General features: G+C 45.7%; 1 protein-coding gene across 2 annotated transcripts in view; it reads right to left on the minus strand.

Moving 5' to 3' along the window:
• KMT2C (lysine methyltransferase 2C) overlaps window positions 1-15,748 on the minus strand; it is a 1,555,522-nt gene that overhangs the window by 1,158,149 nt on the left and 381,625 nt on the right. For both annotated transcript variants that reach the window (XM_086941472.1, XM_086941471.1), the window contains exon 16: window positions 12,759-12,868. In XM_086941472.1, coding sequence (XP_086797598.1) covers window positions 12,759-12,868 — 110 coding nt within the window. The remainder of the gene's footprint in view (window positions 1-12,758; window positions 12,869-15,748) is intronic.

Below are 15,748 nucleotides of genomic sequence, written 5' to 3' on the forward strand. Positions count from 1 at the left end.
TCTAAGGGGTATAGCTTCATGGTACCTGTTGGCATGATCCACCACCACTAGTAAGAATCTGTTCCCCGACACTTTGGAGGGTCTAGGGGGCCAGCAGTGTTAACCTCTACCCTTTCGAAGGGCCCCCCAACCCCTGGAAATTGAATTATGGGGTCATTTGAGTGGTTACCTCCTTTGCCACTGGCTTGGCAGGTAGCAAATGTTGTGTAAGGCCTACCTAAGTTTTTCAGTCACAATAGGACACTTGTACCTGTATCATTCAGTGCTTCCACTCTAAATCCATTAATATGAGGTTGTTGTCTGTGTTTCTCCAGATTACTGGGCCAGACAGCCAGGGCAGCTATATCCACTTTACCCTCAGAAACTACAGTGGCTTCAGTGTGCTCTCTGACCTGGTCAGTTTTGAGATTAAGCACAGGACTTACGTAATTGTAAACGTAGTCTTTATTGAGCAAAAGCTATAGTCAACAAACCCGTTAGCTGCCACCAGCGTTCAGGAATCAACATAGCAGCTCCAGAGTGGCATGATCCAGTCAGCAACAGGTACATAACAATTCTAAGATACATGAAGTAAATGCACAATGCATAACACATCCCACCTCACATCCTCCAACCACACAGTATTCCTTTTCACATTGTCAATTGTCTTGGGACGTGTCCATCTAGTATACTTCCCCTCACCATTACTTCTTACCCAATCTCCTACAGCATAAAGGTGAGAACTTCTCACCAACCTATCACTGTGTAGGCTCACATATTTGTTGTCGTATTCCTCCACTCTCTTCCTGTGGCTGTCACTATCCGCACTTGCAAGATTCAACCTCTCCGTCCACGCAGGTGTTACCTTAGTGCATGCATCCCTACCCCTCAACAAACGGAACAGAGTTTTGAGGGTAACTGAGTGGGAGTATTCTGGTAATTCTAAAGCATATCCTTAATCTCATTCTTGCTGTCCAACCCAGATTCTACAGACATTTGAGCACACTCCAACACACGACTGAAGAGCTCCACGGGACAATTTTCACAGGGATGGTACACTGTCGTCCTGTGATTGCTGACACCGTGTTTTTGCAAAAATGCTTGAAATTCCCTTGCCACAAATTGCGGACCACTGTCTGACACCAGACACCCCTTCTCTTTTAAATACCTCATTACAGATCATTATTATGTCTGATGATCTGATGTCCTTTGGGAACACCACCTCCTACCACTTAGAGTAGTAATCTACCAGTACCAGGGTAATATTTCTCTCCAACCCTCTACAATGAAAAGGACCACATGTCTATTCCTATCCTTTGCCATGCCCTAGAAGGAAATTCCGTACACTTGATGGGAGTCTCAACAGTTTCATGGGACTTGTTGCTGCATGCACATGCAAAACCATTTCGTACAAATCTATTGATATCTCCATCCATCCCTGGCCACCAAAAATCCACTTGCGCCCTCCTTTTCCTGGCAAACATGCCACCATGTCCTTCATGCATCAACTCCATCTACCTAGAACGCAGTGCCACTGTAACCATCAACTTTCTGCATCTCCTAACATCATCATCCACCACTGACAAATCAGCCCAAGCCTTCTTGAAGTCACATAATTCTGGCTAACTTACTCCGCTGTCACCATTGACATGTTCCAAAACCAATGCCTTGACATCCTCGAATGCCACCTGACACTCTTTGGTCCACTCATACTTCACACCCTTCTTTATTAGAAGTCGCAACACACAAACCTTATTGGAGAAATTTTCCACAAACTTAGAATAGTATTCGGCCAGACCCAAAAAGGAACTAAATTGTTCCTTGTTGGAAAGCCATGGCACTTTTCAATAGCTTCGACCATTTTATGTTTTGGCCGAATACAATCACGTGACAATCTGTGCCCTACTCCAACTCCTGTACAGAAAATGTGCACTTCGTGCTCACTGCAAACCTGCATTTTCCAGTCTTTCCATCACCCTGTCTAACACACTATCGCGCCCCACCTCGCCAGGACCCCACACCAAAATGTCGTCCGGCAAATACATCACATTGTTTGTACCCTTCAGGACACGCTACATCACCTGCTGAAACACCGCTGACACGGATGCCAACCAGAAGGGCATGCCCACAAACTGGACACCCCGTCTGGTGTTATGAAGGACATAAGATGTTTTGACTTAGAATGCAGACACAACTGATGCAAAGCGCTAAACAAGTCTAAAGATAAGAGGATGGCAGATGTACTCATTATGATCCTTAAGATCTACACACAGCCTCAACTTGCCAATGAACTTGGTCACCAAGACAACCGGACTGAGCCACTCGGATGACTATTGACTCAATCACTCTGGCTGAACGCAACCTGTGCAACTCCTACCTCAACTGACTTTTAAAAGCTAAAGGCAGATTGCTCACCTTATGTACTTTGGGAACACATCCCTCCATCTAGATAATACGATGCTCAAATTTCCTCAAGCAACCCAAACAGTTAGCAAACAACCTGCGATATTTCGTACAACACCACTCGCTGTTGCAATCATCACTGGTGTCCGTGAGGAGTACTTGCTCAGGGTGACTGGCAAAACCAAAGGGGATGATGTACGGAGTGTTAAACATTGCAAGCACTCACTCCTGTCAACTGATCGGGGTTTAATCCATCATTCTTTAGCTCACTTCGCTACACCAGTTCAGACATGGCCATAGGCAAATCAGTCTGACCCTGTGCCTCATGGGAATAGTCCAGCCCGAACTGCCAAGCCATGTCTTCTCTGGACCGGAAACAAGCATCCTGGGACCGGTTTCTGGCTAATCAACCATCATCAGCCAGGCTAGCTTGAATCCAGTGGCAAAGGGAGCAAGGGACCCACGTCTGGGCATACCCTGCCAACTTAGGGCGAACAAAGGAAAACCAAAAGGGATGATGGACAGAGTGTTGAACATTGCAAACACTCACACCCAGTCAACTGATCTGGGGTTTAAAATTATGCCAAGGGCCCTCTGCTCCCTCCACCCAAACAGTGTATTCCCTTTCTAAACCACATACACATTCGCCAAAGCAAAATGTTTCTTATACTCTAACGTGACTATGAAATACCCCACCAATGGTAGTTTACCGCCACAGTAACCTTTGGGCATAACTCAGATTCAGTTGTCCTCCTCAACATGGTTTGGTCTATGAAAGTGTAAGGCGAACACGAATCAGCCCAAATACACATTTTCTAGACATTGACCTTCAACTCACACTTTGGAGGATGATATCTTTCCTTAACAATTCCAACAACACACTGCTTTTGGCTACTGTCCTTCACCACCAATATCGCCACTTCTCCCTCGTTCAAAGAATTCACACTCACATTTGATCAAAAGGTTACATCCTGCACCCCATTAAAGTGCTTATTGCCATCATGCACTTTCCACTTGCACATCCTGGAAATATGTCACATTTTCCTACACTTGAAATATTTGGCTTTAGTAGACAGACAAAAGTCAGGCTCTGCCAAATGTCTCATACTTCCACAACGAAAACATGCACGCTTAACAAAACGCTCCACAGATGATTCCTTAGCACTTGTGTTATATCTTTGTGAACATGCAGCTTTTACTGTTTAATGAACCACATGAACATTTTCTGCACTTTTTTTTTTTTAATGTTTTCCTTCCCTGGACCTTCATTTAACTCCTTCACATACCTTGGTGTGCTCCCCAGCCGATGTGCAATAGTGACAGATATGTCTATGGAAGGATTCTTCAATTCCAACAATTTTTCTTGTATTTTTGAGCTTAACGTTCTATTAATAAATTGGCCTCATATAATCACCTTGTGCAATATTTGAATTTGCACATCACCACTAAGGTTCTCAATACAGTGATATGCTGTTCCATGCTTTCCCCAGGCAATTGAGCATGAGAGACGAGTGTATGCCTCTCCACAGCAATGAATGAAGCACTAAGTCAGAGTACTTAGTGTCCCTCTGTTGCACTCCGTATAGGTTAGAGTAACGTTTTTCAAATTAAAGAAAGTTCCACAATTAATTCATAATATTTCAGTTCTGAAGAATATCTTGTTTATTGTCTTTTGTTTGTCATCATAATGATACTTCTCATATATGACTGTATATAATTTCCACATTTTCTTAGTATCTCCACATTTTATATGAACCATCCAAATGCTTTTTGGGTCGGAGACACTTCATCAGGGGACTGTGTGTACTGGGTGGAACGGGAACAGAGACCAAGGGGATATAGCGAACAGAAATTTCGAAATCTGTATAATCCCAATGCAAGGCTTGAGATTTCCGGAATTACCATTCGATTTGGAAATGGAAATGTTATCCACCTGGTCTCCATATGTGGATCCTTATAGGTCCATATAAAATGTGGAGATACTAAGAAAATGTGGAAATGATATACGAATGAATTGTGGAACTTACTTTAATTTGAAAAAGGTTACTCTAACCTATACGGAGTGCAACAGAGGGACACTAAATACTCCAACTTAGTGCTTCATTCTTTGTGTACCTATACTTCGTTAGGATAGAGGGGGATACCTCGTGTGCACCCAAGAAGTTTCATTTCCATTTGAATACGATTTAGTTTTTGATTCAACCAGTGTGCCTCACCCCTCTTTTGATTCTCCACATCAATGCTCATCTTCTTTCGAAATTCTCCTCTAAAGCTCTCATGGCATCACTATACTCATCATCAGGCAACTCATCTGACTCGGAGGCCTTTCATCATTACTTTCAATGCCGATGGATATAAGTAAGGCTTTCAACACCTTCCTCCACCCCAAGGTTGTGCTTTAAAATAGCCAGCTTCCTTTTAGAAACGAATACATTACCACCCACCGCCTCCAAATAAGTCTCAAATGATTCTCTCCAATCCTCCCATGGCATCACATGGCGACCCAGCCATTGTAAAAACTTAGGAGGAGGATTTATCGACTGCGCCTCCATATTGAAAGTTCACTACTCGAGACAAACAAACAAAATTAACAAACTGAAACAATAAAAGTTGTCACCACTGTCTGTGCAAGCTTAGAGCATCGATTGCTAACAACTAAGGCAACACAAGTTGAAATAAGAAAGGTTGTTGCTGTAGCCCACACGGCAAGGCAGTTACCCTCACGCAACTGAGATAAGTTTAATGTCCTCAATGCAAATGCAGTGTTCCGTGCTGCCCTCGTGCCTAAAGTGCCACAACCGCAGATGCAGAGTTATGCCCTATAGTGGTAAACAAAGGGTCTCTAAGCATACACTTGATGTCACGCACTATGTCCAACAGCAACCTCGAACATGCTTGTGCAAGGCGTTCATGCTTCACTAGTTCACGCGTCCATAGTCGTTTAACATGGTTCCACTCACTTGACCCCAAGAATTGGGCAATTAAAGCTTGTAGACTTGCCTTGTCAGACATGCAAGTCTTTCCTCGCCACACAGTTCCAGCTTTAGTATCCATGGTCCCAGAACACTTCTGCCCATTGCTGAGCGTCGCAACAAATACTTCCAAGTTCCGGTGTCAGGTATGCCACCTAAACACTTAATTTAGGGGTGTTACGGGGAGTGGCAGGTAGTAACCAATGGGCTACCTACCTATAGGATGTCTACTTCCTCTATATGACCACTTCATGTGGGAAGTGGGCAAATCCCCAAACCAGAGAGCCTAATTCTGCAAAAGCTAAGATGGTGGAATTCTAAAAGTCATGTTCACTTCAAGTAACCCACCTTAGGGCTGGTGCTAGCCTGAGAGTGGAACATACCTCCTGACTAGTTAATTTTCCCACCTGTCCTGGTGCCAAATGGGCCTGGTGCAGGGTGTGGCATTTCCATTGTCTAGGGAGGCCTTGGGTCGCAAAGCAAAGGTGGCAGAGGCCTTTGAAGCCTCCCGCTTTGATATGCTGATTGCTTAGCCATCCTGTTTGGGACAGCACTTTACTGTTGTCCAAGATGCCAAGGGGCCTCAAGTTTTAGTTAAAAAATGTAAACTACTTTGTCACAGTTATGGGCTGGAGATTGACACTGACAAATCGAAGCTTATGGTATTTAAACTCGGCAAGTCTTTCAAAGAGAACATTTTAATTCATGAGTTCATATTGAAGAGATTTCATAAATTTGACTACATTGGATTCAAATAACGAGACCCGATTTTTAAAAAGTTAGCTCATTCGGTATCGCAAAGCCTGAGCTTTTCTGAAGATTGCGAGGAAAAAAACACTAAGCATCTGCCCACTAGCCCCGGTAGTTGAGATGTAGAGGGCCAGAGCAGTGAATGCAACACTGCCTGGACTGAACTATGAGTTGTTTTAGGGCTTTTTTGTTATTCAAGAGGAAAAACAAATGAATTGAGTCTTTCTTGATTGTCCCTTTGTGTCCCAAATTTGCTGATCCGCTTATATCTTGCTTTATCATCAATTTGCATTCAGCAAATTTAAAACCTCTACTCTACAGGACTTGTTTGTAAGTCATTCAGGAGCTTGAACCCTACAGAATAGCTCTCAAAAGAAAAATTCATAGATCATAAGTTCATGAATTAGCTATCTCTCATCAAAATATGGTGTGAGAAGATCGGCGTAAGTGATTTCTAGGAGAATCCTACCAGAATGGGCACAAAATATTAAAGGCCTGATACTGAGAATGTGATTTTTTTTATATCAGATACAACCATCTAGCACTAGAGCACTTCATACATATCAAAATCAGGCTGGGCATCTTAACTTTGGCTGCTTTTAATGAGAGGTGGTTCACTTCCCTATCAAAATCAGTTAGATGCCCAGTCTGTAATACCAGTTCTGAAACCTAGGAACATGTTATTTTTTGCAGTGCATATTGCACCCCATGTCTAGAAAATGAATTGTGCCCCTCAGCAAAATCCTAGGGGTGACAGATCGTCAATATGTGCTGAAGATTTGTACCATTGTTACCAGCCCTTGTGTTATATTTTCGGTCTCTAAATTGCTGGAGTCAACTTTGTGATACAGAGGGAAATTTTTAAATGTGCATTGGTGATTCAGTTCTCTTTATCTCCTTGTATGGAATATATTGATTTTTTTGTATTAAGTTTATTCTTTGTTGATGGATCATATGGTCTGATTAAACAAATAAAAAAGGAATAAATAAGGAGGTGAGTCTAGGCCAGCATCAAAGATAACACATTAAGAAATATATAGCTTTCCTAGGGGGGCTGGAATCATAGGTCGGTAAACCAGTTTGGGTAAGCGTATTGCCTTAACAAGTGAATGCAAGTGTCCTTTTCTGAAGGTTTCCAAATGTATCACATAAGAGTTGTGACATTTTGAAAAGCTTCAAGCTGATCACGGCTTAGCAGGATTTTAGCTGTGAGTAACCTGTAGTAAACTGGCCAAGGTTTTGGGGTACAGATTTCCTACCACCTCTTCTAGGATTGCTACATCTGAAGGGGTCATGTTTACACTTCAGAGGAAGCCTGCAACCTTCACTTGGTGTAGAATTTGTCAGCCTTGAAGTGTTGGACAGACGAGACACACAACATCTGGTGCAATCTGCTTGCTGACCTCTGACCCAGTTCACAGGGCCTGGTGACCTCTGACCCTCGCACCGCACGGCACCCCGTGAGTGTGCCCAGGTTCTCACCGCTGCTGCCGCGAGTTCGCCTTGGACCCTGTTGCTGAGTATTCTGTGATTTTTGTAATTTGTGCCCTGTGACTGTAATTGTGCCTTTGGTATTGTAATTGTATTTTTGCTTCCTCGCCGCCCTTTTCCGCGACAGTCTCTCCCGCTCTGTGCACCCCCCGCTCCCCGCCACTGCTCCCCTGCGGCCCGCCCCTTTTCTCTTCTGTACCCTCTCCCCCTTCCTATTCGCTGCCCCGCTCCCGCCTCCCAGCTGCTCCTCCCTTCCACTTCGCCATTTATGGCGGAGATCGCGCGAAAGCGCAGCGGTCACGCGCCAAAGGCAAGCCCGTCTACGCCTGTCCACGCTTGGACCGCGCCCAGCGCCAGAACCCCTGGACCTCACCGGACCCAGACCAACCGATTAAGATACGACAACGCCACCCTCAATGCACTCAACACCAGGCGACCGCCCGCCTGCTATCAAGCCAACCCCAAGCGCACCCACGGACCCTTAACCTGTCAAGCCTGCAAATTCACCTGACTCCAAAACCGCTCCACGCCCGCCAAACCCAGCAGCAACAACCACCTCAAGTGCATCCTCCTCAACACCCGCTCCATACGCAAGCACGCCATCGACCTCTGGGATCTTCTAGACACAACAGCACCAGACGTCACCTTCCTCACGGAAACTTGGATGACCGCCTCCTCAGCCCCCGACATCGCCATAGCCATCCTGGACAGCTATAAAATCACCCAGAGGGACCGCACCAACAAACCAGGAGGAGGGATCGCCATCATATACAGGAACACCATCAGCGTCACGACCAACACCGAAGACACCATCCCCTCCACCGAACACCTACACTTCCATATCCACACCAACCCCCAGACCACCCTCAGAGGAACACTCATCTACAGACCCCCGGTCCCACGCGCACAATTCAGCTAAACCATCGCCGACCGCATCGGCCCGCACGCCCTAGCCTCACCAGACTACATCCTCCTAGGAGACCTGAACTTTCACCTAGAAAACAACAACAACAGCACCACTGCAACACTGCTTGACAACCTCGCCAGCCTCGGACTCAAGCAACTAGTGAACTCCCCCACTCACCTCGCCGGCCACACCCTCGATGCCATCTCAGCCAGCAACCACATCGCCTTCAACCACACCACAGGATTGCATTGGACCGACCACAGCTGCATACACTTCACATTCAAGAGGACCGCATCGCACCACCACACGCTTCGGATCCCCCGCAGATGCTGGAGCAAAATCACCATGGACCAGCTCACCACATCACTGAGCCAGAACCCACCTGCCGACATCAACTTACCCAACGCCAACAAGGCAGCGCTCAACCTCGCACACTGGATCACCAACTGCGCCGACGTCCTCGCTCCCCTAAAGAACACCCACAACAAGGCCACCACCAAAAAACCCTCATGGTTCACAGACGCCCTCAAAGCCGCAAAGAAATCCTGCCGAACTCGCGAAAAGACCTGGTGCAAAGAACGGACAACGGAAAACATGACAGCCCTCAAAACCGCCACCCACGAATACCATCAGCAGATCCGGAACACCAAGAGGACATCGCTCAAGGAACGACTAGACAACACCCACAACAGCAAGGAACTCTTCAGCATCGTCAAAGAGTTCTCAAACACTGACGCCAGCAACAACGACATCACCCCTACGCAAGACCTCTGCAACTCCCTCGCCACGTTCTTCCAGCGCAAGATTGCAGACATACACGACAACTTAGGACCCCAACCCCCACCTCCGGACGCCAGCCCAACGACCCCCTCCACCACCATCAACTCCTGGACCCCAATTAGCAGTGAAGACACCATCCAAGTCATAAACACCATTAACTCCGGCTCCCCCTCCGACCCTTGCCCCCATCACATCTTCAACAAGGCCGACACCATCATCGCACCCCACCACCGGAACATAATAAACAGCTTCTTCACGTCAGCTACCTTCCCGGAGAGCTGGAAGCACGCTGAGATCAACGCCCTCCTGAAAAAACTCACCGCAGACCCCAGGGACCTCAAGAACTTCCGACTGACCTCACTTCTCCCCTTCCCGGCCAAAGTCATCTAGAAGACCGTCAACAAACAGCTGACCGCCTTCCTCGAGGACAACAAATCGCTCAACCCTTCCCAGTCCGGATTTCGAGCAAATCACAGCACCGAGACCGCCCTCATTGCAGCCACAGACGACATCAGAACCATGATGGACAACGGAGAAACAGCTGCCCTCATCCTCCTAGATCTCTCAGTAGCCTTTGACACTGTATGCCACCCCACCCTAGTACACCGCCTCAACAACACGGGTATCCAGGGGAAGGCCCTGGAATGGATCGCCTCGTTCCTCATCGGCAGAACCCAGAAGGTCCGCCTCCCCCCTTTCCGCTCCCCGGCAACCAAAATCATCTGCGGCATACCCCAAGGATCGATAAATGTTATAGTAACCGCTGCACTCCAAAAGTAAAACTATAGTTCTGCAGGTCAGATGTTAATAATTTTGTAGGTGCTCCGGGGGGTTCACCTTCTGGTTCCAAAAAGGTGCAAAATAAAGTCATTGCTTGGAAAGTCTTACGGGAAGTAAGAGCTATTCCTGAGCACTCTTGATGCACAACAGTGCGTGAGTAGGTAGATGATTAAGTAAATTTCAAAGATATTCCAAACGTTCTCAAATGATTTGTTTATTAGTTTGCTTCAGATTGGTGATCAAAATAGTCTCACCTTAGCATATTATCTTCATATGTTAGTGACGATTTGATGTAAACAATATCATTTCAATCAAATGCATATTTCTTTTCATGACGACATCATAGGTTAATGCCCCGATGCATTTCGTGCTAGACAGCACTTCTTCAGGGGGAATGCATGTCTACAAAAAATGGATAACAAGAAACGATATAGAACGCTGATATATAGGATCATAAGAGGTTCTAGTAAAAAGGAAGAGCGGATAAGTGGGAATGAAACCGCGTCAGCAAAAAGATAAAACTGCACCTGTGACTGTGGGGAAAACGTTGGGGTTGAAAACATCCGTGGTGATGTGGTTTAAACAACCAAAAGTCCCTTATTTGAAAGAAGTTACACCGAGAATTGTGAGGAAAGTGAATTACGAGGATCCTCACTCAGTCCTACACTCTTCAATATCTACATGAGCCCCCTCGCCACCATTGCACAAAAACACAACATCAACATCATCTCCTACGCCGACGACACCCAGCTGATACTCTCCCTCACCAAGGACCCAGCCACCGCCAAATCAAACTTCCAGGAAGGAATGAAAGAAGTAGCAGACTGGATGAAGCACAGCCGACTCAAACTCAACTCGGACAAGACGGAAGTCCTCATCCTCGGACAATCCCCCTCTGCATGGGACAACTCCTGGTGGCCTTCGGCGCTGGGCACAGCACCGACACCCACGGACAACGCACGCAACCTGGGCTTCATCCTGGACTCCTCGCTCACAATGACCAAACAAGTCAACACCGTCTCATCCTCATGCTTCAACACCCTGAGCATGCTCCGGAAGATCTTCTGATGGATCCCCGCCGAAACCAGAAGAACAGTCATCCAGGCCCTCGTCACCAGCCGACTGGACTACGGGAACGCCCTCTACGCGGGAAAAACCACCAAACTCCAGAACCGTCTCCAGCGCATACAAAACGTCTCCGCACGAATCATCCTCAACATTCCCCGCCGCAACCACATCTCAACCCACCTGAGACACCTCCACTGGCTCCCCGTCAGCAAAAGAATCACATTCAGACTGCTCACCCACGCACACAAAGCACTCCACAACATGGGCCCGGAATACCTCAACAGCCGACTCACGTTCTACACCCCCACCCGCCAGCTCCGCTCCACCAACCTCGCCATCATCCCACGGATCCGCAGAGCCACCACTGGAGGAAGATCATTCTCCTACCTGGCAGCAAAGACCTGGAACTCCCTCCCCACTCACCTACGACTGACCCAGGACCACCTCAGCTTCAGAAAGCACCTAAAGACCTGGCTCTTCGGGCAGTAGCAGCACCCAGCCCCCCCAGCGCCTTGAGACCCTAACGGGTGAGAAGAGCGCTCTATAAATATCTTGATTGATTGATTGATTGATTGCTGCAAAACTAGTCACCAACCAGTCAAGGCACAGAAAAAACTGGAATCTTCATCTGTTGTTGGGTTTCACAAGCCCAAACAGTCTGAAGGATTCTGCAGGATTGAAAGAATTACAGAGTAGCCTAAAGGACTCCGCTGAATGAACTCTAAATGAACAAGGATCCACCAGCCACTCATATCTCAGGGACGTATGTTTCTCAAAGATGAACCAAGTGAGCCGAATGCCTGATGGCCTTCAGGGACACAAAACAAGCACGATAAAGTACTGTGTGTATGAAGCAGACCAATGTTGCACTGGTCCCTGTAAATATTTTTTTTTTGTTGGAACCAGGGACTGACAAAGCCAATTTCTAAATCACTGGTATCTTGAAAGTGAATTATGCTGTCAGCACCAATATCTAAATCCTCTACTAGGAAAAGTGGGAACCAGTCTACTTCCCCTAGCAGAAACAGAGGCACCAAAGAATCTTCTCAGCCATGAGGGGGATAAGGCAGGCACACAACCCAAAGAAACTCAGAAGTTTGGAAGCAGTTAACTGTGCCAGCCTTTACAAAATTACATACTCTCATCCAGGCCCTGTGGCCTGACTGAAGCTGTAGGTAGCCCAGAGCTGGGAGTAGTGCTGTATTCCTGGAGTGGGAGGGCACCTCTAAAGGCCACTTGCGAGAAATGCAGATCAACTCTGACTGGCCATGCAGAATGGACTTTGAAATGCTACATCATTTAAGATTTGTCATATTGGTCTTATTTCAATTGAAAAAAATAGTTTCATTTTACTAAATTAGTTTGGGAGTTTTGGGTGATTTCTTCATTTTAGCATTGTTTTTGCACTGGTTGCACATCAAGAGAAAGCCTACACCATTGTACCAAGTAGCTTCTGAGGGGCAAACTTCATGAGGTCAGGGAGACAATGCTTGTCTGATTAGGAGCAAATTTACCTGGCTTTCCACATTATTATTATTACCAATGAATTCCATTGAGAATAGGTGTAATATCATCCCTATGCAAAGGGGGAAGAAGAAAGACTGTTGGGTTTTCAAACTGTCACTTACCGTGAGTTGGCGTCACATATGGTCTACACATTGTACAGTCAAAACCACTGTCAGCTGCATTTTCCACTTCCTCCTCTGTGTTAAGACTCTGACAGCTTGCATGTAACCACCTAACAACAAAATATTTAAGTCAGGATGATAAAAAAAATAGTGATAACACATTAAACTGTAAGACCTGAATAATATTTGTGCTACAAAGTCTAGTTTATCAATTTCACAACTTAAGAGGACAGTGTTAAAATGAAAGATGATGTGTATACAGGATACTTAATAAAGTGACATTTGTAATCTGAGCCCTACTATTCCTCTTCCACCATAATCATGGCTTGTCACTGTTGATAATGGTGGGCACTGGAGAACTTTTGAAAACATGGACCTGCCTACATCCAAGCACCATCCTTCAAACATGTCCACTAGGGCAACAAAACTAAAATTCCTTTGCTCTACATTAAAGGCCAAGTAACATATAGTCATAAACAAAGGAGGGGGGTGGTCTGGAGGAAGGGATCAGTGTAGGACCATCAGAGCAAGTCACTAAGGTGAGCGACTAACATTTTGTCCAAATGTTTGAAAAGCTTCCATACAGTCTAAGAATCTAAACTAGGGAGTGTAGGAAAGTGTCCGTTTTCTGTGTGGTCACCCCTCCAACTTTTGCTCCAAATGCTGATGGTTATGACTCTGATCGTGCATTGGAGTCTGCTGCCTAGAACCCAGTGCCTGTGCTCACTCCCAAAATTGTTATGTTTGAATTGATAATCCCAAATTGGCAAAGACTTGACTCCCTTTTAAGTCTCTAGTACATGGTAGAAAGGTACCCAAGGCATAGGTGGTAAAAGGGTCCCAGGGCTGCAGCACGGTTGGGTGCCACCCTGAGCAACTCAAGCAAACTACTGACAGCAGGTCTGCCATTGTAGACTGCATGAGCAGTGCAAACTGCTCAAACTTGGCTATACCATCAACAAATATTTTCTATAATTTATGTCAGACACCCCTAAAGTCTGCCTCCTTAGTGAAGGAGGCAGGGTGCAGTATATTGAAGGTGAGGACAGATAAGTGTATGCCTGTATGTCCCTATAGTGGTGTTCCCCATCGAAAACTACTATAAGTGTTAGCAGTCCTTAAGATAACATGGGCAACCACCCAGGTACTCTTGAGCTCCATTAAGGTAACACTAAAATATGCCATGTTTAGTATAAAACATGCATTTGCACCCCTGATACGAATCTTTTGCCCTGGGTAACACGGTAATGAACATATGTGGCGACCTTCGAGATGGACAAAGAGAAGACCCGTGTAATCGACAACAGGACTTTGCCAAGCACAAGTAGGATACTTTGTGCCTGTGGCAAACGACTTGGAACGAAGTGAACAACCCTCGAACTTGGCTAAAACGTGGCACTCTCAATGACAGAGACCGAAATGGAAGCCAAAAACACCCTCAGACTCCTGTGGACTAGTGGCACTAGTCCCCTGCAGATTGCAGGTAAAAACACTTGGAGGATCCAAAGAATCGCTGGCCATCGGGCGCTCCATGGGATCCCCAAATCCAGTTAGCCCGGTGTATTGTGGGAGCTGTAGTCTCGCCTGTCTCATGTTTCAGGCCACTACGTCAATCCCCCGGACTCAGTGAAGTCCCAATACATTTTCACTGTGATTACCGCTGCCAATGCTTGTTGGTCACCAATCCAGTAACCAACCTCCACACTCAATGCTGCATCTATAGGAAACACAGTGCAACCATCATTCAACGTTAGCAGCTGTGTATCGGTCGTCTATTAGCATTCTGTTTACTGCAACCCTGTAAAGGTTCCACATAACTCGACCTGCAACAGACTGATTGTCTCTAGTTGTTTTTCCCATTGACGGTAGTGTTATATTGTTTATGCATTTTTCTGCACTGATTTATTTTGCTTCAAAAATCTATAACTCCAGTTACATGTATGATATTCCGTTTGTTTTGGTGCTAAATTAAGATTAGAAAACACACTATTTAAAAAAGTTATTGACTGATTTCTCTCGAGTAGTGTCAACTACTTATCGTCCATGTTGCTACTCTGAAATGCTTAACACAATAGGAGTTGACTTTTTAGAAAAACGAAAACAGAAACCACACTAGATGTAACCAAATCATGGCCAATTTTAAGGAAAGACAATTTAAATGAAATACAAAAAAATCAAAAATTAAAGGAATATTTTGCATTTTAAAGGAAAGATAATTTTAGAGAAAATCCAAAATTAAATTAATCTTGGGTGGAGTCTAGGACTACTGTGGAATTTTTGGGTTTAGGGATGGATTATGTTTAGGGTGATGAGGAGGATTAATTGGGGTTAGGGCATATAATGGGATTTTTAGGCTTTAGAGATGGAGTGAAGGGGTGGTGAGGGCTTTTTAGGGTTCACGGTTGTGTGGTGTTAAGGCGTGCGAGGTGTTTTTAGGCTTCAGGGACTAATGAAGCGTATAGGTGTCAAGAAGTTTTAGGGGTTCATGGATGGGCAGAGTATAGGACTGGTGAGGGCTTTTAAGTTGCCATTATGGGTAACGTGCTGGCGTGGTAAAGAATTTTTAGGATTCAGGATGGGGTGAGTTTAGGGTAGTGAGGGATTTTAAAGAATCAGGGACGGGTGGAGTTTAGATGTACAAAGGTGTTTTTATGGTTCAGGGATGAGTAGTATAGGGTGAGGAGTTCTTATGGGTCATGGATGGCTGGTGTTTAAGGGCAGTGAGAATTTTATTTAGAGTTCAAGGAAGGGTGGAGTTTGCACGTGACGCAGTGTTTTAAGAGGTGTGGGAGGGGTTTAGGCATAGAAAGGGGTTCTAGGGTTCAGGAATGGGTAGGTTTAGGGGTAGCGAGTGAATTTAGGGTTCATGTTTGGTTGATTATTGGGGAAGAAAGGGCTTTTAGGCTTCAGGGCTGAGTGTTCTTTAGGTGTGGTGAGGAGTTTTAGGGGGCATAGATTGATAGAATTTAGGGGTAGTGAGGGGTCAGCAA

Source organism: Lissotriton vulgaris, chromosome 10, assembly GCF_964263255.1.
Source record: "Lissotriton vulgaris chromosome 10, aLisVul1.2, whole genome shotgun sequence".
NCBI classification, from domain to species: Eukaryota; Metazoa; Chordata; class Amphibia; order Caudata; family Salamandridae; genus Lissotriton; species Lissotriton vulgaris.